General features: G+C 49.0%; 1 protein-coding gene and 1 long non-coding RNA gene across 2 annotated transcripts in view; one reads left to right on the forward strand and one right to left on the reverse strand.

Moving 5' to 3' along the window:
- Window positions 1-27724, forward strand: part of LOC119405928 (adhesion G protein-coupled receptor L1) — a 215663-nt gene that overhangs the window by 130010 nt on the left and 57929 nt on the right. Inside the window, exons 4-8 of the mRNA XM_049419326.1 lie at window positions 2051-2314; window positions 3561-3734; window positions 14556-14702; window positions 18090-18196; window positions 19388-19579. Of these exons, the coding sequence (XP_049275283.1) occupies window positions 2051-2314; window positions 3561-3734; window positions 14556-14702; window positions 18090-18196; window positions 19388-19579 (884 nt within the window). The remainder of the gene's footprint in view (window positions 1-2050; window positions 2315-3560; window positions 3735-14555; window positions 14703-18089; window positions 18197-19387; window positions 19580-27724) is intronic.
- Window positions 1-27724, reverse strand: part of LOC125759893 (uncharacterized) — a 148585-nt gene that overhangs the window by 118510 nt on the left and 2351 nt on the right. The gene's annotated exons all lie outside the window — the stretch shown is intronic.

A 27724-nucleotide genomic window follows, 5' to 3' on the forward strand; every position in this document is an offset into this window, starting at 1 on the left:
AGTCTCACCCACCTCTGGGCGAAAAGAATTTTGCGCCTGGTCGGACAATAAAGTTTAATTCTCTCTCTCTTGCTCGAAATACTATTGCTTTTGTTTTGCTTGTGTATAACTTTAGGCAATTTTCCTGCGACCGCTGATACATGTATCGCAAAAACTCATTTCCTGTCGAGGATAAGTGAGCGAGTGAGTGAGTGAACTTTATTTTGGTCCAGAGAAGACGCAGAGAGGACCACCCGGCTAGAAGTCACTTAACGTCCGCAGTAAGGTCATCAGCGTAGGCAGTGAGGTTCACCGGTAACTTAGTGTCAAATATATCATTTAAGTAAACCAAAAACAACAAAGGGCTGCCTTGCGGCACGCCCGCATTTAAGTATGAGGCATCAGACAGAGTGTCATTGTTTGCTACAGTTTGCTTACGATGTTAAGGTATGGCCGTATCAAAGAATTAGAAATCCCCCGTATGTTATAGTGATTTAGTTTATTTACTAGCAAGTCTCGATTTATTAAATCACAGGCTTTCGAAAAGTCGATATAAATTCCGAGTACACGGAGCTTGTCTTCAAGTGCGCTTATGATAACTTCCTTTTGCTTGAGTAGTGTCAGCTCAGTGTATCTTTTTGGTCTGAACCAAAACTGATGGTTCGACGAAACTGAATGCTTGTTTAATGCCGATGTCACTTGGGCACATTTGATATTTGATCGCGATCAGGGCCGATCCTGATCGGACTTGTTTATCGCAATAATAAGTTGGTCACTGCTACATTAGTACAACCTAACCCGGATCGAGCTTGGCACAGACTTCGGCCAAATCGCGATCACGGAGCCAGATCGCGATGCGCTGATCGCGATCGTCTTGATCCCGATCGAGCCTGATCGCGATTAAGTGTGACAGTGTAGCAGCACTTCATCCGGATCGAGCCTAATCCGGATCGGCCCTGATCACGATCAAAAGTGCCCCTGTGACACCGGTATAAGAAATTAGTTATTCTCGAGTGAGTAAATTTTTTTTGTACATTTAGAAACTATCGATAGAAAGGAAGTTGGTCTGTAACTTGACAGGTATCGCCCTCTTTGCGTATCACGATAAAATTTGCAATTCGCATCTTCTTAGGGAGATTCACATTGGGATTAGCGTTGCAATTCAAATCAGCGTTCATTTTATGACTTGCTCTGGACGACCGACTATAGCATTTTGTTGACTACATCGAAATCTGCACTGCGACTCTAAGGGCCTAAAATGGCGTAGTTTGTTGTCACACGTTGTCTGGCTTTACGGAGTGCATTTCGTCCCGTCATCATACACTATGGGAACGGCAGTGTTTGCGTTGGGGATGACCTTGTTTCGGTGAATGCCTGAATGCGCATGCGCGTGATGTGGCAGTCGATGGTTTCCAACTCTCGTGCATGTACCTCTGCATGACTGCTCCTTCTTTGCACGCATTCATCATCATCACCATTTTTATTTGAGTGTGCTGCATGATTGTGCGTTTGATGTTCGCGCAACGTCGTTTAAGCATCTGCATCCGACTGTGCTTGTAGATAAAGAAGGCTTAGAGAAATGGCACTGCGCAGGATAGCGACATCCTGCTTACATATATATATATATATATATATATATATATATATATATATATATATATATATATATATATATATATATATATATATATATATATATATATATATATATATATATATATATATATAGATTCAGCGGTACTTGTCTTACGTGTATGTTTAAATATGGCACATGTTATACTAAATGCAAGCATACACTACAGCGAATAAAATAGTCTCGAAGGAACCACGAAACAGCCTCCTTTATTTTGTTGTATTATGCCTAATTGAAAAAAAGGAAACGAGCCAATAATCGAGGCTGTGTTTTGCTGCTTGTCCAATACAGCTATAATAAACTATTTATAGCGCTAGTATTGATAATACCTTCAGGTTGAATAGCTGCAAAAGATTGTTCTAAGCAAGCGTATTACCGTCCTTTGCATTGCCTGACTCTTCGTGTGGCACCTCCTCCCTTATCCGCCGCCTTCGCCAGAGTCACCGACGACGCCGTCCAGTACGACGTCTTCGACGACGCCTACCACGACGACGACGACGACGCGGCCGCTGATCATCATCCCGGCGACCCAGTTCCAGAGGCCTCCGCCCCCGCTGCTGCCGGCGTCGTCTTCTCCGGCCACGAGAGAGCCGTCCACGGAGGCCGCTCGCCATCATCGGACCTCGACCGCAAGGCCACCGCTGTCTTCGGCCAGCGAAGCGCACACGGTGGCCAGACCATCTGCGAGGCCGGAGTTGCCCGGTACGTAGCTTTTCTCACACGCTTACTTTCAATTATGGCCTCTTTCGATACGGAACGAAACATGAAGCGGCATGAATATTCGTTCTATTCCTGTCGCTATAGCGCTGTTATCAGCTAGCCTGACAGTTGGCTACCAGCTATTATAAAAGGTTCGATTTACGTTAAGGGTGTCTTCAACATATACTCTGACATCTAACTAAAATCTAAACGTGGCAATAAAAGAACGTAATATTGGCCGGCATGGTTCAATGCTGGTACCATTAGAGCACGTGTGTGTGGAGAAGTGCGTTTCTTTCAGCTTTCGAGAGCAGCGTAAAGGCCAAGTACATTCTGTAAGGCCATACTTTGTTCTCATATGCTGTGTCAGGAATTTCTTTTGTCCTCTTTTACGTTTTAAAGGGACACTAAAGAGCAAACCGATTTTTCTCGTATTAGTAAACTATTCTTTTACGATACCAAAAACACCACGCTTGCCACGAGAAGAGGCTTATTAAGCGATAAAACAGGCAAGAAGAAAATGTGGGTGGCGACGCCACCTTGAAGTTTCCGCACCATTCGCCGTGACGTCACACAGGCACGTAGGCAGGGGGGGGGGGGCCCGGGGGGCCCGGGCCCCCCCCCGGAATTCGTCCAGCCTTTTATGTTCCCGGGCAATTTTTTTTTCTTTTTGCCATGAAAAGACTTTCTTTCGAATATTTAGGCCTTGGCCCCCCCCCCCCCCCCCCCGAAAAAAAATCCTGGCTACGTGCCTGACGTCACATGTTTTGACGGCGCCTGCTAGGAGTTCTTCATCGGTAAAAATCAAGTACATCGTCCTCTGAGGGGGCCATAGATTTAGCATACCAAGTTTGAGGGAATTTTGTTGATCGAATGGCGCCAATATACGATAAATACACTTTGAAATCCGTGACGTCACGCGTGGAGATTTCGGCGCGAAATTTAAAAATGAAACTTTGACATAGATTTTCTCCTTTATTAATAAAGCTATGATGGTGAAATTAACGACATTAGAGTTCTTAAAGTACAATTTATTAATTTACACTGATTCATTGTTTCTGTTTAGTGTCCCTTTAAGCGAATGTGCAGCTGTCTCACGAATCCGTTTCCAGTTCTGCCTTGATCGGAGGTAATGATGCGCCCGAGAAACGTGTCAAGAAACTTTTGGGAAAATTGCCTAGGTTGTGTAGTGCGAATAGAACGCTGCAGAAGTTTTGGTTTACAGTGGAAGTATGCCTTCGTGCCGCAGGCGCTGACGAGTTGACGACGACGACGACAAGGAGTCCTCGGTGGACGACCACGGCGTCCACCGTGCATCGCGTCCCTTCGAGCAGCGAGTCGAACGACGGCTACGACATCTGGGGCGGCAGTTGGGCCTCGACCACCGAGGGCAGCACCTTCGATTCGCCGCACCTGGGGAGAGGTACGACCGCAGTGGACGCCACAGTCGTGGCACATTCCGAGTGTTCCATCGTTTATAACGAATCGTTAGTATCAGCAGGGGATAGGGAGAGAGTAAAACTTCTTTATTAATGTTCGGATGGAGAAAGAGAGCGCGGAAGGAACCCTAGTCCGGTGTGTCTAGGATGACTCCAGCGACGAGTAGGCCCCGCTGTATCATGATTCGAAGGACCTCGGGAGGTCCGTCGCGGAGAGCACCGTCCCACAGTTCCTCGTTACGGAAAGGGTAAAGGAAAACTGGTAAGGGAGGGGAGATGTTTGCAGGGAATTCAACCGTGACATGGAAGATCGTGGGAGCTATGCTTGGCGATATGAACTGACGCTCGTAGGAAGCTTCACTAATGAAGTGAATGTGTTTGGCTTGTTGCGGTGAGGATATTTATGCGTCTCAGTACATATTGGAACTTTAGCGCACACACACGAGGACACACAAGAAAGAACACACAGACCTTGTGTGTCCTCGTGTGTGTGCGCTAAAGTTCCAATATGCAGCAAAACCAACTAGCCCGCCTTTCCGTATTATTAAAGTCTCAGTACGTCACTCCGCCGAGAAGAGATTCTCTCAAAAAGCCGGCGCGGTGGCCCCGTGGTTACGGATGCTGACTGGAAAGACGCGAGCTCGATCTCTTCTGCGACGGTCGCATTTCGATGGAATATATTCCCGTGTACTGAAATTCAGTGCACTGAAAAGAAGCCCAGGTGGTCGAAATTATCCGGCGACCTCCGCTGCGGCGTCTCTCGTAGCCGGTGTCGCTTTGTTACGTTAAACCCCATGGACAAATGAGATTCTCAAAACACTCCTATAATGGAATAGTATGGAGAAAATTCCAGTCATGGCTGATGATCATGAGCGAAGGCTCTTTTTCTGTACCCTGCGGTATTGAAAGAAAGTATGAGAATAAGATGCAGGGAATGCCTGTACCACCGAAGTTTGATGGGCTCCAGTCAATGAAATATGAAAGAATAGGAGCAATAAAGTGCCGGGAAGTACTTTTATGGACAAGCCGATTGGAAAACGAGGTACGCTGACAAGGTCTCCGGTACGAGGTGAACGAAAGCAGCTGGTCCTCACGTAGAGCGTTTCTTAAAAAATGATGAATGAGGTATACAGCTGCCTGATGGATAAGGGATAATCCATTCGAAGGATGAGCAATAAGGGATGGACCAACGGCGTGGAGCACGTGACCAAGAAAAGTACTCTAAAGGCGGCGCCGCAGCCGTTGACTAGCACCGCAGTATTCGAACCTTCGTGCTCCCTAAAGCCCTCCCATGACAGAACTTGCGTTTCGACGTCGCACACCGCAACTCGCCCTTAGCATACTGTATTTATATCCGTCACATGGACTACTTCATGCGAAAAGCGATATAAGTGAAAGGCAGATATTATCATGGGCATAGACGTGCTCAAGGTTCCCATTCGGGGGTGCGGGGAGGGGGGGGGGGAGGTTCGTCGCCGCGCCCCCCCTCCCTCTTAGGTGAATAGCCCCCCCCCCCCCCTTGTGCGCACGCCTATCATGGGATGGAACAGAGCGAAGCGAGTTGTTACATTATACGGACTCCGAGACCGCATTATATGTAAACAACCGTTGCCAAATGATCGTGCGTATCGTACGCGAAAAGATGCAACGACGTGCGATCGAAGGATCGAGCGAGTGGTCAACTAAGGGACGGAACAATGGCCTTCGACTTCTGTGGAGACGTAGTCACCGGGCTTGTTGGCCTATCTTGCGTTTATTCGTTTCGTGGGGATACTGCTGTTCATTATGAATCCCAAGAGATTTTATTACGTTCCGCAACTTATTGCGATCGGTTGACTAGCACGTCTCGCTTCACTTGGCGCATGTGGCGTATAAGAGCCAAGCTGCATTCGCATTCTCGTACATCGTCCCTGTCCACTAGTCTGGACCTCGCGCTTCTGGCCGCGTTCCTGATTACCTGCGACTGTTCCGTACACAAAACGTAGTTTTATCGCACTACCTTAATCGTCGATATCCACAACCCACGTGTCCTTGGAATGCAGGACTGAAGAAAAGAAGCCCGTGGATACGGAGTATTCGTACAACTGCGAAAAATAAATGTGGCCCCGGCGTGGCCTCCAGCTGCCCCCAAATTCACTGCAAAATGACGAAAGTAGGAAAGTTCCTCAACCTGCCTAAACCGCGCTTGGCTGTAGGCGGCGCCATCTGTCAGCGAACCCGGAGATTTGATGTACGACCTCAGCGCATGTGGTCTTCAACCTAGGGAACCTGAGAAGTGCGACGTTCCTCCCCGACTCCGAACATACACCGCGCACTGACTTTGTCTCGCTTTTGCTTCTGAACGCTCTCGAACTCTTATGAAGTTGCTAAATTTATTCTTCTTAATGAATTCCGGGGAAGAAAAAAAGGGTGAGGGGGTGACTCGGACAACCGCGTGACGAACGTTAACGAGCTGTTGCTTCCATTTCGTGCAGTGTTCGGTGAAGACATACCTTCGTGAAAATGCTCATTTTTCTCCCCTCCCGCTGGAAGAGTCGGACGCTCCTTCAGGCGGTTGCGTTTTGACGCGGAGGGTTTTCTTTTTCTTCCTTTTTTTTCCTTCGCACTTACTAAGCACGAGCTCAAACGTCCGGGCGTTCCTGGTGTGTCTTTCTCCTTCGGCCTCGTTTGCTTCCCCTGCTCGTCAGTCGCCTTTTTTCTGTGCAAACTCTCACTGTGTCTTTTTGCGTCAGCAGCATCTCTCTCAATGCACGCAGTTTTAAACACGTACTTTTAAAAATTTGCGAACTACATCGCCCACCTCATCCTTCGTTAAATTGAATTACCTTAATTATGATGCAACGTGAATTTCGTGTCACGTAATGAAAAACGAGATGCCCTCGACCTGGACGCAATGCTAGCTTCGCAGAGTTTTCGAAAGGTGAGCCTTTCAGTTGAAATATTCTCTGTGTTCCACGAGTGAAATCCTTGGCTTTTCACGAGATTTACCATCTGAGCTGTCCGTTGTCGCGTCTAGCTCTGTTCTAACTGGTTTTCTGTGCAGACGAAGTTTATATCACCTCGGCTATTCTATTTCTATTAGTGCTGCAGCAAAAATAAAAATAATAAATCAAAGGTGGTAACATCAGTGTTGCTGGTTCGATCTACGCCTTGACGCCCGTATTTGATGGGTGCGAAATCTGGAAGAAAAAAAAAAGCGCTGGCGTGTCTATATTTAGGCGCACATTAGCCAAAGCCAGTCAGGTTCCCTCTGCAATGTGTCTCCTGAACATCTCGTAGTTCCGGCATATAATTTCAATTTTCGCCTTTTGAACTAACCAGTATGACTGCGCCCCATCATAGCGAAGCCTTTGTTATGGACAAAACTTGAGCATTTAAGCATTAAGATGGCATTATTGTTATTACTTTTCCTTCGTCGTTATCTCTGCGGCCCCTTTCTTACAACCGGCCCAGGAAACCACACCTCAACTCTTTTATTCTCGCTTATCTGCGATACGTTTTGTCCTGGCTGAGCACTCGGCTTTATCGTTGAAAAATGCGCGTTATGTTTGCACACTTTTCAACAATAAAGTCGAGTGGTGTCCTCGTCTTTTCGCGCAGTTTAATAACGTCTAAAAGCAATGAACAAACTATCCCGCCAGGACCAGGACGTCTTACTGAAGCGTTATGTTTGCAAGGCGCTCGAATACCGGGAGAACACGTTAAATGCTGAGGGCACCTTTGGGAGTAGCCGCTACTGCTGGATCCTCAAGGTTGTGAGCGGCTGCGTCAAACGCGCAGAGAAGCGGGAACTTCTCGAGAATGCGGCGCTGCCCACCTTTTCATTTCGCGAAACTGCGCGAGAGCTGGTTGTCGCCAGCCCAGAGGCACCGAGGAGGGAGCAAAACAATGTTCGAGAGAAGGCGGCGATAATTCAGGCAGCCGGGCAGCAGCCGAGATCATTTCCATAGTGACGCAGCTGGACTGCGCCGCCGCCCTCATCGCCTCTGTGCGGGGACCCCGAGCCAAACAACCCGCAGCGGCTGCTCGTTCCATCGCCTGTCACCCGGAGGCCGCAATACGGTGCAGCCTGGCGACTGCTACAGAGCAGACGTTATCAATTCTGGGGCCGCGTTCCCGCGCGCCGCGTGTCGAGTGCAAAGTCGGCGATGGACGAATCGTTGTGTGCAGCGCACGAAGATCCAGCGCGCCGTGTCTCTGTCGGTGGTGTCCAAACACGTTGCCATCGCGATTGGCTGGTGGGTGCGTTCTGGATTTGCCCTATGCACCGGGCGACCCCCAACAGCTGTCGCCGGTGTGTGCTGCGAAGCGAGCCAGGTAACCTACGGCCCCTCGTGAAAACCAGGCGAGATTTGTTCCACGCGGTGAGCCAACGCTGCTGGGAGAGAGGCGCGCAGCTGCCGGGGTCTGCGGACGAGCGGCCTGCCACGTACCGCACGCAACAGCCCTCTCGGGAACGAGCACCAACTGCCGGACACTTCCAAGTCAGCCTCCGGAGAACGCGCGACACTCCCACCCTCGGCGATGCCTCCTCGCCCGGGCACCCATCGCTGCTTCCCCGGTAATTGGCTTTAATTGGCGATCAGCGCTGATGAGCTCGGACCACCGCCGTCGACGTTGCGAGATGCCTGCCAAGCTATTAGAGGCGCGCGCGTCACCTGTGCGCCGACGATGGCTCGTTGCCTCCCTCGGCTGCTGGCGTGCCGGCCGGCGTTGGAACCGCGCCCCGGGGGAGGAAGCAAACAAACAACCACCGCCCGCTTGTGTGGTGCTTTCGGGGGGCACTGGCGGGGTGCTTGCGGCACGCTAAGCGGCGCTGGTCGCGTGACTGCCGTCGCTTAGCCGCCGCCATTTCGACCCGCCCTCGTTTGCATGCGTACTTGCAGGGATGGCTCGCTGCGGTATACGAGCGTGTGGGCCCTCTTTGGTTTGTATAATTGCACGTATAATTCTCTTGATGTATATGACCGTCTCGTTATCGCGAGAGCTCTCGATAGAAGAGCATCGCCTGCGCGCCGCAGTGATTGCGTGAGTCGTAAAATGTGGGGCATCCGCGGGCGACTACGCGCGCCGAGATGCGACATTTTCGACGAACGCAATTCTTAAATCCGTGATCAGTACGCGTCTATAAAATAGTATAGTTACGATATCCACGATTTTGTGTTAATAGGTGCGGCCAATGCTTCCTGCCCCCCCCCCCCCCCCGCCTTCCTTTTTTTTTTTCGAATTTAGTTGCGGCAACGTAGAATAGTCCACAATTTACCCGGCGGCATCTTCGATAAAATGTGTCGACCCAAACAGCTACGGTTTTCCTTCCTGCCCCGCCACCGTGGTCTAGTGGTTATGGCGCTCGACTGCTGACCCGAAGGTCGCGGGATCGAATCCCGGCCGCGGCGGCTGCATTTTCGATGGAGGCGAAAATGTCTGAGGCCCGTGTACTTAGCTTTAGGTGCACGTTAAAGAACCCCAGGTGGTCGAAATTTCCGGAGCCCTCCACTACGGCGTCTCTCATAATCATATCGTGGTTTTGGGACGTTAAATGCCAGATATTATTATTATTTTCTTCCTTATGGATGACAACCGTGATATGTCCTTTAGAATTATTAAAACACTTCTGTTCGAGCAAATGCTCCTTATCTCCTTATATGCTCTCCTTTATCGCTTACCACTTCGCACCACCCGTTCGGGAAGCGTGTCGACGAACGCGCCATGTCGCGAATCCGCTTCCAGAGTTCCTTATCGTGTTTCTTTTCTTTTTTTCTGGCGGGCTACCATTAAATATGCGCGCGCACTTTTTAAGAATGGCTCAGTTAATTCGTGTAATCAGCGACACGTTGCAGAAAGTTAATGTCGAAAGACTCTTTCGAAGATGGAGTATACGCGTCCCTTGTGTAACGCGTCCGTATAGATGGCCGACCATTGGGACGCCCCGAAGGCGCCTCGAGGACGCCTGAGCCAAACGAGCCCTTGGGCGGGAGTGTTCGCGCGGGGAATGCGTCGGTCGGGTGTCGTTATGTCTCGCTGCCTCCGCGTTTACCGAGAAATTTATTGTATCCGACCCAGTAATTACTTTCGGATGGGGCGTGAACCGACGGGCCAAAGCAGGTGCCCTCGCTCCGTTTCCCTTCCCGGTGTGACTTGGGGAATGTCGATAGCCTGCCCCTGCAATCGGCACCCGTCCCCCGCTGTTATACAACGCTGGCATTGGGCGCCCGTGGCCTTCGCTTTCGAACGAAGACAAGTGGCTGGTAGACGCTCGAGGTTTTCACATCACCGACTCCGGCCTAAGTTGGTTGCTCGCGCTAGGCGGCACCCTCAGATGCGTAACGAAGCCGCAACTCGACACGTGGTTAACGAAGCAACTCGTGGCCACTTTCCCTGCGCACGGCGGCCGCTGCACGTATCGTCGTCCACCTTGCGGATTTCCTTGCAACCAAGTTGCTCAATGGATGTCGTGCCTGTTGCAAGAAGGCAGTAAGGTAGAGAGGTGGGCGAGCTGGAATTGATGCGTATTGTAAAAAAGTCAGCGCAAACAAGACAGAACACAAGAAGGACACAGTACGAGCGCTATTTAACACCCGAAGTTTAATGAATCAAAAATGAACACGACGAAAACATGCTTGTTCCTTCTATTCTTGTGTTCTGTCTTGTTCGCGTTGATTCTTTACAATATGATGTTGCAAGAAGAAGAACGGTTATTTGGGCTAGTTGGTTAAAGTGCATATTGAAGGGTTTGGAGCGCAAGCACCGTATATAGTGCTGAAGGAAGGCGTAGAAGCAAGGACCCAGGCAGCACGCCGGCATTGGACCAATCTCGGAACAATGTTGGTAAACATTGGCAGAAATATTGGTCCTGCGTTGGCTTTTGGGGGTTTGCTACACCTAAATGTGCATTGGTCCAATATTGGATGCCAATGATTTTCCAATAATGGCAAGGATGGCTGTAGCCAACATTGTCCGTCTAACATATCGCCAATAATGGCAAGGATGGCTGTAGCCAACATTCTCCATCCAACATGTCGCCAATAATGGCAAGGATGGCTGTAGCCAACATTGTTCGTCGTACGTATCGCCAACATTGTATAAATATTCGCAGCTCCAATATTTTTTGCCAGCCTTTATCGTTGGCTGCACCATCGTTCTTTTATTTCCAGCGTTTAACGCTGGAAATGAAAACATTTTCCACTGAATGTGTAGTTTAACGTGAGGTATATTTTTGTGCACGTAAATAAATGCATGTTGCCCACGCTTTTGCTTTTAGGCAAGCAGCAGGGATAATGAGCGTACAAAAGCTGAGAGTACACACAAGTTTATTCTGCATGTATACATATGGCAAAGATACTGCAAGTTTTGAAAATAATTTCGCATTTCGCGCTTTGTTCTGCTGACCGCTTGCTGGCAGATAACAGCTGCACAGAACCTACACTAATTACCTTCAATAACGTCCTTATATTAGAAATCGGGGAAACGGGACCACTCACAAACACACACAGCCTCCCTAGGTGTTAGCGCTTATTTGATTTGTCAGTTCACCGAAGGTTCAAAAGGAAGTCAGTGAAAAGCGAAGCGTGATAGAAAATGAAATAAATGAACATGTACACGTGAACAGACATTCGATACAGCCGAGATCCATAACCACCTTGAACTACCAGAAAGTCCATCGCCTATTTATTAATTAAAAGGTGACTGCGGCAAGAGCTTGAAAGTCTGCGACAACTTCACAACTAATAAAAATTTGTGTGTTACAAATCCATCATTTCTTTGCGCGAATCCAGCGGCGAAGGGCAAATGAAAAAAGGGTGTTAAGCTGACGCACTACAACGCGAGAAAAGAACAAAATAGCACACGCAAATGCTGACAACATCGCTGAGGGCGAGAACTTAACCAACCTACTTCGAAGCGCACAATAAAGCCCCCCACATCGGTATTCACAAACTAGCAAATTTAAAAAAAACTTACGCGGTAATGTAGACAATAATAAACGCAGCACACATTTCACTTACGAACAACACGGAAAGTAACATGCGACGAAGGAGAAAAACGACTTACTGAACGCGATACGAACACAAAAATCCGGCGGAAAGTTTGCGAGTTGTCAGAACACATCGGCGCTCATCTGCGGATCGCTCTTCAAAAGTCAAAACAGTCAGGTCCGATGAAGAACAGGGCAGCTGCCTTCTCACTGTGGCATCGCCGTCGAATCTCGATAAAACCTTTTGTTGGGCTAGTTGGTTATTCGACATAGTGTAGGATGATCAGCGCAACCTTGACTCCCGCAAACACTCACACAAACACTCACTCATCCACTCGTGAGTGTCGTGTGTGTTCCTCGAGTGGATGAGTGAGTGTTTGTGTGAGTGTTTGCGGGAGTCAAGGTTGCGCTGATCATCCTACACTATGTCGAATCTCGGTATCCGTAGAATCGTGGCATCCTGTCTCGGTATCCGACTCCGTTTCTTCCCGATGACTCTCGCCGAATACTGAGGGGCGCGCGCCCGCCGATGCTGGGAGCCCGAACGAGGGAAAGTAACCGCCAGTCCGCCACTGACTGACGAAGAATAGCCGCCGGCCAGAAGGGGCCGAAACGCGTACGCATCTTCCGAGGTGCCGTCGTCTCCCGCAATCTCCCTCAACCCCCCCCCCCCCTCGTTTTCAAAGGCATTGAAAGCGAACCGTCGTGGGCGGAGCAGCCGTCAAGTGACAAGTGTTTTATGACCAGCGACCACCGCGCTGCCCCACTGCCGCGAGGAGAGGACGCGTGAAATTCCGGAGCAAAACATGGCGCCGCGCTGCTTCTCCGGCCTCCCGATCACCGAGAACATTTATTCAAAGTGAACACGTCTGGTTGTGTGAAGCGTTGAAAGTGCAAACATAACTCATCGATAATTTAAAGATTCCGCGGGCGATACCGTAGTCTTGGACAGCACGTCGCTGTAGCGCGCACACAAAGAAGTTATAATACTGTAATCCAACCAGTCGTGTAGCAAACACGAAAAATACACAGCGTGGTTGAAGTCACATGAAATGTTTTGCTTGTTTGCCGCTAATAAAGCCGTGAGAATAATTTCGGTGCGTGTGCGGTGCGCAGAAGGCGCACCAGCGCAGAGGCCCATTGCGAAGCAGATGACTTCTATTCTACTCCATTAACTCGTCAACGCTATGTACAGCTTCAATCAATGTAAAAGTAGGGTTTTTTGATTGTTTTTATACAGTTGCGATGTATACGCTGCCTGTATCACACAATTAACGTTAACTTTCAACAAGCATTGCAAAGTGAGATTTTGTTTTGAGTTTCCTTTCTCATAGATGTATTTCCAACAGCGCGCAAAACTCAGTTGAGAACTTGGTACTTATTTTACATTGCTCAACGTCTGTAAAACGAATTTTGTCCAACTATTTAGCATATATTTTGTGCCACACTAAATGCCAACCTAAAAATCAAGACCCTGTGTGCGCCATTGTTCCCTTTCTTATAGACTGGAATTTGCAGTTTTGTTTATTGGCTGATAACGATGGACTGTTTTTCCCATCTTTATGCAGTAAAAGCTCGTTAATTCCACACTTATTAATTCGGAAAGTCGGATAATTAGGACGCGTTCTCTGATCCCTGCAAGCATGTTTATTGTTTAACGGCATCACACTCTCGTTAATTCGGCCATACCTGTCCGCAACCCGGTTAATTCGGACGAACCTCTTAGTAGGGTGGGGGGCGCTGCGACGAACCTTTGCCCCCCCCCCCCCTAATGGGGAACCCTGCGCACGCCTATGGTGATAAGTAACCAGAAATCTTCTTTGAGGTGCGCTGGATGCCGGACAAAGTGATTTTCATAATAGCGTGCATGCAGGTGGTGGCTCGATTCGGGCTAACCTTCCCTCAGTGATGGTAAAAGGGGAAAAAAACATTCTTGCCGATTAATCATGCATATGCTTGCCAGTGTTTAAGACATTGGAGCGACAACGTGTAAGTCTGGACAATATTGTCCGGCGCGTAGCATTGGCCGTCCAATATTGTTTAACCAGTCAGATTGACTGGACAATATATCCGATCTACTGCCATTACTTAACCATTATTGTTTTACCAACGGATAAGCTGGCCCAATATTGCCATCCATACGGCCTGGTTCTGCCAATATTGTATTTACATCGGGAACCATGGGCCGTTGTTGCCAACCTCAAAGAATAGCACGACCAATATTGTATGTTGGCTGGCAAAGATGGACCATTATTGGCATCCTTGTAGGCTGGCTTCCCAACATTGGTTTTATAGTGGTTTGTATGGGCCATCATTGGGCCATCGTTTGCCAACGTATAAACAATATTGGACCAATGTGCTGTGCTGCCTGGGGAACGGAAAGCAAGGAGGGCTCGTGTCGTCCCTCTTTGCTTTCCGTTCCTCGCTTTTACGCCTTTTCTTCAGCACTACCGTGCTTGCGCTGCAAACCCTTCAATATGCTGTTGCAAGACTGTCAGACGCCGAGTCCCCATCTCGTGCTGTGCCGACACGGAGCAAACCGCGATCGCTTTTGCCGAACGGAATTTACGCGAGTTGCTTTTTCGATTGAACCATTTGTACAATGCGCTCTGCTTATTCCATGACTCGTTCATTTACTGGTTTCTTTGGTTGCTTACTCATTACTATTTTTCTGCGTAGACGTAAATAAGCTTTATTTAGTGCTTGTGCGTGGTGGGACACCGCCGGCATGCAAATCGGATTTCGGCTATCGCTGAGTATCGGCGCGAGGGGTACAAGATGGTCCGGTGCTGCACCGGGCGACAACCGACGCGAGTGTGTGTGTGTCTCGCAGGGAGGTTCCAGGACCCGGACAGAGCGAGCGGCGTGCCGTCCTACCTGCACCGAGGCTTCTGTCCGCCCATGCAGTCACGGAGCAGCTTCTGGAACTGGACACGCGCCGGCGACACCGCCGTACAGCGATGCCCCGGAGGCGCCATCGGTGAGGGTCCTTTGCCTTGCTCCTTCTTTGTACGTTTTAGTAAAGGGACACTAAAAAGAGCTAAACGATTTTTTTTCATATTAGTAAAGCACTATTTTACGATACCAAAAACACTACACTTACGGCGCGAAGACGCTTAGTAAGCGAGAAAACGCGCAAAAACAAAATGTAGGTGGCGACGCGGCGCCTTGAAGTTTCAGCACCATTCGCCGTGACGTCACGCGTTTTGACGGCGCCTGCTAGGGACTACCTAGTTTCTAATAGGTAAAAATGAAGTACATTGTCCCCTGAGGTGTCTATAGACAACACACCAAGTTTGGGGTAACTTTGTTGAGCCAATGGCGCCAAAATACGACAACTTCGAAATTCGTGACGTCACGCAGGGAGATTTCGGCGCGAAATTTAAAAATGAAACTGTGGATTTCAGTTTTTCCTCTTTTAATAAACTTTTGATGGCGAAATTAAGGACATTAGAGTTCTCAGAGCACGATTTATCGATTCATTGTTTCTCTTTAGTGTCCCTTTAAAGCGAAAGCCTTAGATGACTCATCAAACGCCAGAATCGACCGGCGTCCCGCGGTGTCGGCGCCAACACGATTGATGCTGCAAAAATTCATCATCACGTGATGACGTCGTTAGAGGACTTCACATCACGTCACGTCACATGATGACGTCATTAGACGACGTAGTCGCTTGGTGCAGTGCAAAACCACGTTAGGTGCGGAAAGCTTTGGGTGGGCGGCGGGGTTTGATCAACACGTCGACTGAGAAGAAAAAAAAAAGATGGCACTCGCCTTCGAGTAGTCTTAGGTAAGTGCATGAGGCACTCTATGATCTTTATGAGCAATGCTGTCTGGGGTCATTGTTCTCGCAGGAAACAAACCGTCATAAGGCAAAAAACAAAACAAAAAGAAACTTTGCCCTGTTCTAGCCTTGTGATGAACAACCGAGTAGCTGGAGCTGTGTCATTCAAGTGAACAACCGCCTCATCGTAGCTTTATTGCAACATTCGTGTGCATCCGTGTTTCCTGGCGAACGCAGTCTTCACACGTCCGGGTATTCTTCCGCGACGAGCGCACCGTTCAGTCAAAGCATCGGCAAACATATCCGTCTGTGCTTGAATTAGTTATGCGCGAGTGCATCGCGCGGTCCATGCAGCCCAGAAAGAGAGAAATCTCGTCGCATTGAACGCGAATCACGAAGGCTTCGTACACGCGGTCTACGAGGAGCGAACGTGGAGTGAACGAAGGGTGAAGCTCACCTAAGGGAAATGTATATTGTCCTCTTGTTGAGAAAGGTGCTCCAGGCCGTGTTTAAGAAGGTGTTTAATGTTTAGAGGAATGTAGACGTTAAAATGGGACGGTAACTTCACAAGAAGCATGAGCTTTGCATGCTTGCAAGAAACGGTGTGACGAATCTTAACGGACAACCAGTGACTTAAGCTAATTGATTTGATTTTTTTAAATCTAGAAACGAAGCCTAGGTTCCTGTTCCAGACTTGTCACGATAACCATCAGCAAAACGTCAGGAGAGAGCTGCCAAAGTCGCGGCGCTTGTGTATGACGACGTTTTCGAGGGAATATAGCCGCCGAACCTGGCGGCCACGTGCAGTATATGAAAAGATTTCCGCGCCCGAAATGGGTTTTTCATCCCCACTTGCTCGCGTCAGCAGATGACGGCAGCGACGACATGTTCTCGTTGCCTGGAGACGCAGCCGCTCGTTTCGGTAGGACATATTAGAGTCTTTTAGCAAGTTATGGAAATACGTGCGCAAATACGGTAAGGCAGTACGGTAGCGTTCCTCCTTTCCCGCTCGTTGTGCTCAAGCCGCACAACGACCAGTGAAGGAGGAGCGCTGCCGTACTGCCTTACCGTGTTTGCGTACCGTATTTCCGTAACTTGCTAAAAGACTCTATTGCCACTAAACGCGTGAAATGTAGCGGATCTGTTTGCTGACATCACCGCTTTCTTACTCCACGTGATGTTGCCGTCACGTGGCACTAATACAGCTCATCACACGGAGGTTTTCTACCTCTTGGCGGAAGCTTTTGAAATCGTCATCCATGTTTTGGTCTATACACTAATTTAAGAATGGCGGTTGTCCTTAACGCACGCGGGTTCTTAAAAGAGTGAATGCTTTTGGATGAGGTATCTACTCCTTTGCAGCTGAACGTGTGACTTGGCACCAGTTTTCTCTCGCAAAAATATCTGTCGTCCCTTCGCGACACGCTGGTTGAATAAGATGAATGAAATTAAATCTAGTTTTTACAGTGCGATACGCGTCGTCACCTTCCTCGAAATTAAAAATGTTCTGAATTGACGATTGGAGTGAAAGAAGCACGATTGTTTTTGGACTGCGACTTGTTTTTCTTTCTAAAACTCGAACCCTAAGCGGGGTTATTAGCTTATCCGGCGCGAACTTGTCTAAGCTTACGGGGCCGTTCTTCGAAGAACACTCGTCATTAATTAGCGGTGCGCGAGAGACGATAACAAAGAACGATAACGATTAAAAAGCTCGATAGAACAGAGGCAGAAAGCACTGCCCTCGTCAGAAAATCCTCCAATCAAGCGCTCTTATCCGTCGGGACGGGGCGCTCGCGCAGAAGCTCTAATCCTCTTTTTCTCTGCCCACCGAAGCTTATTAGCTTTTAAGATAACGCGAGCGCTTTTAAGAGTAGGGACGTCGACAAATGCGTCGCTCACGTTCTTGGCAGATTAGAGGCCGCCTTAAAACGCCGCAGATAGCACTGACCTGTGGCGTCCGATTGACCCCAGTGGGCCTCGCGCTTGGTCGCAGGCTCCCCTCGTTGTTCTTTATTATTTCCCTATTTTTTGTTCTTCGTTGCACCCGGCCGGTGTCATTGCGCTACGACGGCTTTTTCTTCCCGCACTCTGTCGCCTTCAGCTTTTTTGTGCCCGTGTCGCCCATTGGAGGCCACTTTCTTGGCGCACTCCCCCCGTCGGCTGATAGCGTGCCGGATTTTCGTTTCGTCTGTGCCGAAGATGAAAGTCCCGTGAGGTTGGTTCCGAGCCTGCGGTTGCCTGACGATACGGAGCCGCCATTTTCGTCACTTTAGAGCGGAATTAGTGACCCAGATTTCGGCCGACTTATCTGGCGTCGTTAGGTTCGCCACATCGACAGCATCTGTATTCCCCGCCGTCCTCACGCTTGGCTGCGTATTGTTTTTGACGCACCGCGATTGTGTCTTATCGTCCACACCTGGGCCGCTGCTTTCGTGTCTTTAGAAAATTGCGTAGCAAAACATTACGCGCGTGGACTTCTGGCTTATCCGTTTTACGCACTGTCGCCCTCAAATGTGGCGTAATGTGCAGCGCAGCTGTCTCTGCATGCTGGAAAGGTGCCCTGGTGACCCTTTGTCCTTACAGGTCACGCCAGGTGGCGATGCCTTCCGGGCAGCCCGCCGTACTGGGAACACGACACTCCCAACCTGAGTGCCTGCTACTCCGCCTGGATGGAGAACCTCAAGTCGAGGGTGCGTGGCCTTTCTTGCTGTTTGTCCGTAACGAGCTCACCCACACAAAAAAAAGTACTACATTCACAGCCGAAATGGGTACAGCAGCCTCGCGAAAGCACACTTGGACATATTGACGCAGTGATGCAGCGAGGACCGAGGCTACGTTTCACTTTGCTGAGACAACTGTCGTGGAGAGATGTGTGTACAATAAAGCAGTAAGCATTTTTGAGTGTACCTTAAAGAGACACTGAAGAACAAAACGATTTTTCTCATATTAGTAAAGTACTCTATCACGATGCCAAAAAAGCGAGAAAACACGCAAAAACAAAATGTGGGTGGCGACTCCACCTTAATGTTTCGGCACCACTGGCCGTGACGTCACATTTTTGACGGCGCCTACTCTACGTAGTTCCTAATCGGTAAAAATGAAATACATTGTCCTCTCAGGGTGCCATAGACATAACATACCAACCTTGGGGCAATTTTGTTGAGCCAATAGCGCCGAAATACGATATATACACTTCGAAATCCGTGACGTCTCGCTCTGTTAATGTAAATGCTAGGTTAATTACGAAATAAAAGGTCGTTGTTCCCAACGAAAAGTGACACATCGGGATCAGTTTTGATGACTTGATCTCCGATAACATTTGCCAAGACTTTGAGGATTCTTATAACGGAAACGGTCACATCGACACTCGTTGAGCAGCGGCGGCCCGGAAAAAAAAAAATTCCATATTAAACTAGTGGGGCGTGAGAGGACAACGCTCCCTTTTCTTCGCTGAACGCTAACGCTTTATCGTGCCCCTACTGAAATGGCAACCCGCCACGGCGCTCTGGTCGTTATGGTGCTCGTCTGCTGACCGGAAGGTCGCGGGTTCGAATCCCTGCCGTGGCGGCCGCATTTTCGATGGATGCGAAAATGCTTGAGGCCCGTGTACTTAGATTGAAAGGCACGTTAAAGAACCCCAGGTGGTCGAAACTTCCGGAGCCCTCCATTACGGCGTCCCTCATAATCAATTGTGGTTTTGGGACGTTAAACCCCAACAATTATTATAGTACTAATGGCAGCAGTGGCCGTAATCTTTGGTGGGCATTGCTTCACCCTTCAGCCATAATTCCTGTACTCCAGCAATTTTCTTAAAAACCTCATTGCTCTTTATAGCGCTGTGTGGTAGGCGTGCTCGAGCGAGTGTCGTTATTCAACTTCAGGCCGACGACGACGACTCGGTGGTGAGCCTCGCGGTGGAGCTGGAGGTGATCACTCGCACCAAGACGCTGCTGGGCGGCGACATCGCCCAGACGGCGGGCGTCATACAGAGGCTGCTGGCCAGGATGACTCGCCGACTGGACGACTTCTCGGACGAGCGACGACGCTTCCAAGTCGTCAAGGAACTGCTGCAGGTACGTCCACTGCCTTCCTCCGCGCTGGTCAGAATTGTCACTGCGGCCAAACTCGTGTGCCACGATTGCATTCGATCCCGGCAGCACGCGAACGTTGCCTGGGTGTCTGCTAATGTTCCAATGGGGGTTATTGGTGTGGCATTTCTGATCAATATTCTGGTAGACGGGGACACAAGAAGGCGCATGCGCGGCGGTACACTTCCAGCAAATGTTTTATTATCGGTTACCGCGTCTTACGCATGCATTATGACCTCACGCGGCTGTGTATATATATATATGGAGGCAAGTAGCTCGCAATGGAGCAGCGCCTGTCCTGTGCTTTCGAGAAAGGTGCAAGAGTTCTGTGGCTAGTAGTCTGTAAAATGTAAGCCGCAAGCGCAAGCACACTTGTCGCCTCATCGAGAAGGCGACATCGCTTGCCGGCTTGAGCACCTGAGCACTCAAAAATGCCATTTACTTTTCGTGAACGGAAAAAAGTGCCCCTGGTCCGGCTGTTTTCCTAGGGACCAAATTGATATGTTCGATATTAAGCCGAACTGAGCGAGGAATTTTAATGCGAGTAGACCTAAGTGATAGTGTACTACTCCACGTTGGGAACAGAGGACTCGAGAAGAAGCTAAGGATCAGCCAGCGTGAAATGGAACGAAAAATGGCCAGTGGAGATAGGAAGACAACAGAAGGGATCGGGGAACAAGTAAGGATAGCCGAAATCCTAGTAGATATCAGTAGGAAAAAAATGACTTAGGCAAGTGAAGGAAAGATGACAGAAGGCCAAGTTAGAGTGTCTGAATGGATACCAAGAGATTGGAAGTGCGGCCGAAGATGGCAAAGGGTTCGGTAGAGCTACGAAAAGAATAAATTTGTAGGCGTAAGCGGAGTGAGCTCACGAAGGACAGGGTGGGTTGTAGAGCAGGGGACATAAGGCAGGCCGATGATGGAGATGTGTTAACGTGGGAATAGGGCACCAAGTGGTATTGCGATTATAGCTGCTGTTGTCGCAAAGTCTGTTGCTACTCTACAACCTGCAGCAGGTAAACCAGGCGCGTTTTTCCGGCGGTTATGTTGCGCTGTCGCTGTGATGCTCCATCTGGACGTTTCGTGTGACGTCAGACAGGCCAAGCAAACATCTGAAGGGGTCCGGCGTCTTTTAAACCGCTTCCAGCCCCCAATTTCTTAGGAGAAACTGAGCGATCGGTTTTTGACCCGTGGACATCGATTTTTGATCATAGCTGTCGGTCGAGATATACCCGGCCCGTACGTGCGTACAAGCGCTCCATTTCTCCCCTAAGGGACGTCTCGAGTTTCGGCTCGGCCTAAATTAGATTTTCTGGCCGCCGGCTTCTTTTGGCGGCTTCGTTTCCGTGTGCAGGGAATAGGGAAAGCCGAGCACGGCGCGGGTCGAAGGGCGGGAAAACCGCCTCCTATCTGCGTCATTTGTGCAATCGATCTCGCTATTGTGGATACTTGGCACTGCGCGCTTCGTCGAGTGCGTGATCGCGTAGAATGAGATCGTGTGGGGGCCACTGTTTGCCGAGGCTATCCAGCCAGGGCATCTCCGGTGCGCCGTTCTTTTCTTTTGCCACCTGCAGGGTAGCAAATATGATGATGTTGTTCTCGCTGGTGTACCTAGTCCATTATTGGGGTCAGCTGCAGCGTACCTAGAATGCAAGAAGGTCAACCTATCTTTGCGCACGCGTTTGTCTGAATACATTGCACCCGCCCTGGTGACATTGCCCGTAAGGTGTCGCGTTTCTACGCGCAAGTGCGCGGGTTCCTTTCCCTGCCACGGTGCAAAGAACACTGCAAGAACCTGGGAATCGAACCTGGTACCACCCGCATTGGAAGCGGATGCTCAGTCATCTAGCCACCGCGGCCGTGGCTACATGGCGGCTACATGTCTGCGGACGCGTGCAAGCCTACAGAGCTAAACGTCATACATTTCTCGTCTCTGCCAAACACCACCCGCGTGGCGTTGCGACGCAGCGTGGCGCCATCTCTCGGAGGCGGCGCAACGTTACCCGGTCATGGTGTGAAAAGATGACAATTAAGTCCATATGGCTCCCTGTATCTGCCTTTGGAACGTCGGAATTGCGAATTACTAATAAAGCTTGAGCTTTCCAGAAGTCACAGCTTCAGTGGTATTGTGCATTTAGAACTTTAAAGCAATATTTTTTGTAACTTGTTTGGGCAGTAACTAGCGTAAGTGATGAGGTCCTGTTCAAAGGTTTGGGGGCCAGAGACAGCATTTTTTTTTTGACACTTTTGGATCGGTGCCCGGATGTTCTCTTTTTGTTCTCACAACGATGCCCGGATAGCGGATCTCGGTTTTGGCTCGTGATAACCTGAAGGTCGCCGACGCGTCCTGAGATATTCACCGACTCTAGGGCTGCCCTCCGGGCCTTCGCTTCGGGTGTGGTCTCAAGAGAGGCTGCCGCTATTCTCAGTTCGAGGGGTGTAGAAGGCTTTCACACAATTACCTGGTTCCCGGCCCACATGGGCTCAGGGGTTCATCCGACAGTTCCCAACGTCAACGAACTTGCCCATAACCGTGCGCGAGAAATCACGTGCCGCGGCGGTGCGGGCGGGTCCGGAGGCGGCTTCACGGAGAGCTTCAGGGATCCACTTGGCACCTTCAACGAAGTTACTTCGCACTATCAACTGTCAAGGCGGCGATACCCCCTCCCGCATTCCAAGCTTACTAGGCCGTAGTCGTCGGTTCTCCGGATGCTGCAGGCAGGTTCCTTCCCGTCTCGCAGCACGTTTAGCCACTTTGCTGAAGGCATAAATCCAGGATGTCCTAGCTGTGGGGCGGATAATTGCGCACTCGCTCATATGCTCTGGCAGTGCCCGGCGTTATTTAACGCAAAGTTCAGCACAGAAGAGGACTGGGAGAGGGCTCTTAAAAGCCACGAGCTCTCAGTCCAGCTGTCGGCAGTCCAGGAGGCCTGCGAACGGACGGAGGGCCACGGTCTTCCAGTACCGGCGTGGGCGCGGCCAGCAACTGCGGCGGACCTCCCTTCGGGGGTTGTCTGATCGGGGTTCTCCAGGACCAAATAAAGTTCATTTCACCTTCAGCGGGAGTTCAACGCATTTTATGGTACAAATGTTTCATAGCGTTTCCCGCCTTACCATTCCGTGATCACATTGCCTAATCAGTAAGCCTTCCTCTGCAATAAGGAAAACGGGCACCATAAAGATTGGTTGCCAGTGCCTGCAACAGGCGTCTAATGTGGTTCGTAGAACAGTCGCAGTATCGAGTATTCTACGAGTAGGCAGTTCGTTTTTTTATTTAGTTGGTAAACAGTGCATGTTTATTAGTCCCGTGTTCTCGCTTTTCCGTTTTAATGTTGCACTGTGTTCTTTTTTTAACAAAGGACACGTGGCAACTGGCTCGCATTCATATGCTGTTTATATTTATTAACTTGACACGTTCTATTCATTTATTTACTTATTTACGCAATACCGACCGCTCCTCCATTGTGGGCATTGCAGTGGTATAGGGTGAACATGGTATTAGCAGACTTATACGTCGTCACATATAAGCAATGGCGAACGAAAAGTAGGCAGAATAATAAATGGATTACGTAGACTGCTGGTATGCAGAAAAAGAAAGTAGTGGACAACGAGGCATAAAACGTATGCCTCGATGCTTCATTAGCCACAGCAGACGACAATCTATTCAACTTCCACATTATTCTTCCTTGGACGTTCTGAAGAATTTCCGAACATTTCATTGGGGAGGCTCGGGAATAACTGTCTGCTTCCTCGCAGCTTTGTTTTGTACCAAGCCCTGTTCGATATTTGCGTCCGGATTAGAATAGGCGAGAAACATGAAGCGCCTTGTGTCGGCACCAAGCGCTTCCCATCGCCGGCAACCAGAAAAGATACGATGCAGCTGCCAACAGCACGGCGCGATTTGGAAATAGCATCGCCATCGCGGCAGCCTTTGTTGCGAGTGTAGTACTCGGTTGTGTCGACGTTAAAAGTCCTAGCGGAACTTAAAAACTTAGTGCTGCAAAGTTGGCGTCACACTTCTCATAACCGGTTTACTATAGAACAATGGTTGCGCCGCCTTATGTCTTCCATTCGATTGGCTTTCTACGCATGGTATAGACTAAAAAAGAGTTCTTGAAAGGCATTCCTGGTATCGACTATTCTGACGGTCACGCCTATTCAGAACAGCGCAGAGAGGATTATGACGGCGCCCATGGAGACGTCTGTGAAAAGGTCTATAGCGGCTCGTGATTTTTTTTTTTTGTATTGTTGTACGCTTCAGATTATATCCGCATTGTTCCTTCTTTTCTTTTACTTTTTTTTTTAAAGTCGTGCTCTCTCCTGTTCGTAACTTTCCCTGTTCTTTTCTACGAATTGCGGAAAATGTGCTGTAACGACCGTAATAAAAATTCCTTGCTGCAAATCTACTGAGCCGGTGGTAGTGTATAAATCGTGTCAGTCATTAGGGATATATGGGCCTCGTTATAGCCGTTAACATTCATCGGGATATGGATGCTATTTCTAACAGGGGCAGTATATAAACTTCATTACTTGGAAACGCCTCTCAGAAGCTGATGCAGGAAGATCTAACGGGTCGCGTACAAATATCTTGCGCTGCCGATTATTGCGCAAATGTTGTCTGGCGCCCGTTCATTTCGCTTAGACCGCATACAATCTCAGATATCTGTCTTAAGCAGCTACAATCCTTTGTCTATTACGGAGTCGCTGTAACGAGTAGACTTAGAAGAAAAGGAAAGCAGCATCGGAAAAGTCGTGGGTTTCTCAAAATATATGGGACGACCCATATTCGAATAATTTTTTTTTTTCGGAGAGCGCAATATGCAGGGGTCGACCTATATTCGGGCTCGATCTATTGTCGAGTAAATACAGTTCCTCTTGCGCGCTCGCAGATAAGGGCAACAAATAAAGCCACAGTCATGAGTAATATGAAAGCGAACGGCGAGTTCGTGTGATAATTAGTAACAATTAATGGTCATGTGCGCGTACGAATCTTTCGTGTTGATTTCCGATGAGCACTTTTCCACTTGAACGTTCAATATTATGAACACTTGCGCTTGGCAGCTGCGTTTAGCCAGCGTGGTCTCAGCGTCCCTTTTCATGTTTCTAATGGCCATACTTTCCGCGCGCACAGCTGGGGCGCGGGTAATGCGTTACGTTTAATAAATTGTCTATAGGCTCGCGCTGACTCTACTATGCGTGAAAGGAGACGAGAATAAAAAAATCATGGCGCTTTCTTCTCTTTCTTACTCTATTTCTTTCTTCCTCTCTCTATCTATTTATTTTCCTTTCTCTCTCTCTCTCTTTGTTTGTTTCTCTTTATTGTTCTTTATTTTTCTGTCTTGCTGTCTTTCTTTTTGTCTATCTCTTTTTCGTGTCTTTTTCTGTGTATATCTTTCTCTCTGTCTGCTTCTTGCAGACAGAGTTTCTCTTCATTTCTAGTTTCTCTTCATTTCTATCTTTGTTTCTCTTTCTGTTTCGCTCTCTGTTTTTCCTGTGTCTTTCTCTGCCTTTCTATGTTTCTATGTCTTTATTCTCTTTATTTATCTCTGTTTTCTCTTTCTTTTTTGCGTCTATCTTTTTCTTACTGTCTCTCTCTCTCTTTCACATGTTTCACGTGCTGCACTTCGCCAGGCAGAGTTCGCGTTCAACGCTCGCATGTGCTGTATACTCGCTAGTGGGGCTTGCCCAATTCGTGTGACGCATACCCACTTGTGGAGTTTTGCACGACGAAGCACAAGTGAGCGATAGCTTCAACAGCGTCGCCGTTGAAAAAGTTTGGCGACCTCATCAATTGCAGCTACAAAGAAACTGTTGTGGCTTCCAGCGGTAGAAAACGAAGAAAAAACAGAAAACGACGCGTGGACATAATTTGAAAGATGTCGCGGTTCTCGTTCAAGCGTTGCTACGCGACCACTAAAACCTCAGGCACGGTTTTAGAAAGCTCGACGACGCATGTTCCTAGCGAAGGCCTTCGAAGAATCTTAAGAACCCGACGTCAGCGCGAACTGCGAGCTCTATAAAAGTCAAAGGCAAAAGCGGAACCGCTCCCCGCATTGGCTCCGTCCGACATTCGCTAGGCCCCGTTGGCTGCAGGCTATTCACGTACGCCACTTTGCGCTGCGCCGGCATTTTTTAAGCGCACATACGGGCTTAAAGCCCTTGCTCCTCTAGATTCTTTGTTTTTTACCTTCTGTGATGCTAAGTTTCCGCTATTTGTTTTCCGTATTAAACGAGTGAGCAGCAAGTAAATACCTAGAATGATACATTCTTCGAAGCTGGAACATAAGTAAATGCGGGGCCCAGTCATCCGTCTTTCCGTGTCCACGCTCCTGCAGGGCCGCCTTATTTCTCTCTCCTTATTTTCCGCTGACTCACGTTGTGCGCAAACACTCCGCTAACCCTTGCGCCGAGGAAAGGTGGCGCCCATCTTTCGCTGACCCGTCCGTTGGTCGGAATTTAAAACTCTGTTCCCCGTCGCTCGACCGAGGGGGTGGGGAGGAGGCCGAAGACGCTGCGAACACCGCTGCACGATGCCAGAAGTACGCCAGTGAAGAAAGCACTGCGGGAAAAAGAAGCGCGGAGTTTGTTATAAGTCGTCCCTCGTGGTGTGTGTGCACAAATAATCTAGGCAGCAGCGTCGTACGAGACGTGAACTGGTTTCACAACTCGCTACAGTGTATGCTTCTCTCTCCCTCTCTCTCTCGAACGTAGAGAAGAGGACGTCTTCGTTCGACATGAACTCGCTCGCTTGCCGAGCACTGACCACTATGTGTTGCTGACTGAGAAACCGAAAAAGAGAAAAAAGGTCCTTTCCGCGAAGTGAGCTCGTTCGCGCAGCAACAACGATTGTCAAGCTGTACGTTTCCGAGCTTTATGTTTTGCTTTAGGTGATTAAGGATGCGCTAGTATCGATCCTCACTGGTGTTCGCTTCGTCTGTCTCGCCAGCAACCGCCTTTCAGAGCGTCTTGGAGCCGTGACTTGTACTTAGACATTGTGTGGCGGCTACATCCTCGTGCACCACCGATACTGACCGTGTAGAAAGAAAGGACCGGCATTCTAAGGCTCAAATTACAGCGCAAGAGAAAACTAGCGCTATAAGGAGAAACGACGTGCAGTGTTCAACCTGATTGCTTTCCCGCTTAGCAGGGTGTGTCAATTTCTCGAGCTATTCTGTGTTGCGACGACCTGGCTAATTTGGTTACTGATGAGCTTGCTGTCAAAACAAACAATAATAGCTCAACGCGAAGAACAACGCAGGAAAATTGGAAGACCGGTGGATCACTCGTGTGTCTCCTAAATAAAACTGCGCTGAGCATGTTGACGGTACGAGCGCAGACTGGCTGTCTCCGGTGTCTCAGCTCTATTCCTTACCAACCTCGAACGCACGCTCGTCCTGTGTATCACTTTCGATGTCGTCAAAGCTTCTCTTCTTGTGTACGTGCCTTTATAGGCTGGGTTCATCGATTTTCCAAGCTATGTACCAACAGGCCCAACACCAGACTCTTCTATATTTCGTTGCTGCCTCTGTTTGTGTTTGTGTACGAAGGGCCGTGCAACGCCTGAAGTATATGCGTTAACATAGAAGCTACACCAACACATGAAGTGCATTCTTGTGCAGTTAGATCTCACCTATGAAAGCCCTGTACATCATATCAGAATATCCGCTGCATGCTTTAGTAGTGTTTGCGCTGGGACTTTTATATAACTCTGACTTTCCAAGATCGTGCGTTCGATACAGTCGCTGCCGACGCGCGACAATGTGGGTGAGTATAGTGCACTGCCTCGGCCCTCAGTCCCCAGCGGCTGCGAAGCAACTGACCACGGTGGCGGTCAGACCTGCGACGCAGCAGAAGTTGCTAAGAATCTCTGGGTCCCTACAGGCTGCCATTGGAATGTGAACTTCGCAACGTTTAACGTTAGAGCGTTATCTAGTGAGGCGAGTCTAACAGTGCTGTTCGATAAATTAAAGGGTGTTAAATGGGACGTAATATCGCCCTGTGAAGTTAGGAGCACAGGTGAGGCTTACACACTGCTAAAGAACGGGCACGTCCTATGCTATCGTGGCTTAGTTGACAGAAGAGAACTAGGGGTGGGGTTCCTTATCCATAAAAATATAGCAGTAATTATTG

This window comes from Rhipicephalus sanguineus, chromosome 9, assembly GCF_013339695.2.
Source record: "Rhipicephalus sanguineus isolate Rsan-2018 chromosome 9, BIME_Rsan_1.4, whole genome shotgun sequence".
Taxonomy (NCBI): Eukaryota; Metazoa; Arthropoda; class Arachnida; order Ixodida; family Ixodidae; genus Rhipicephalus; species Rhipicephalus sanguineus.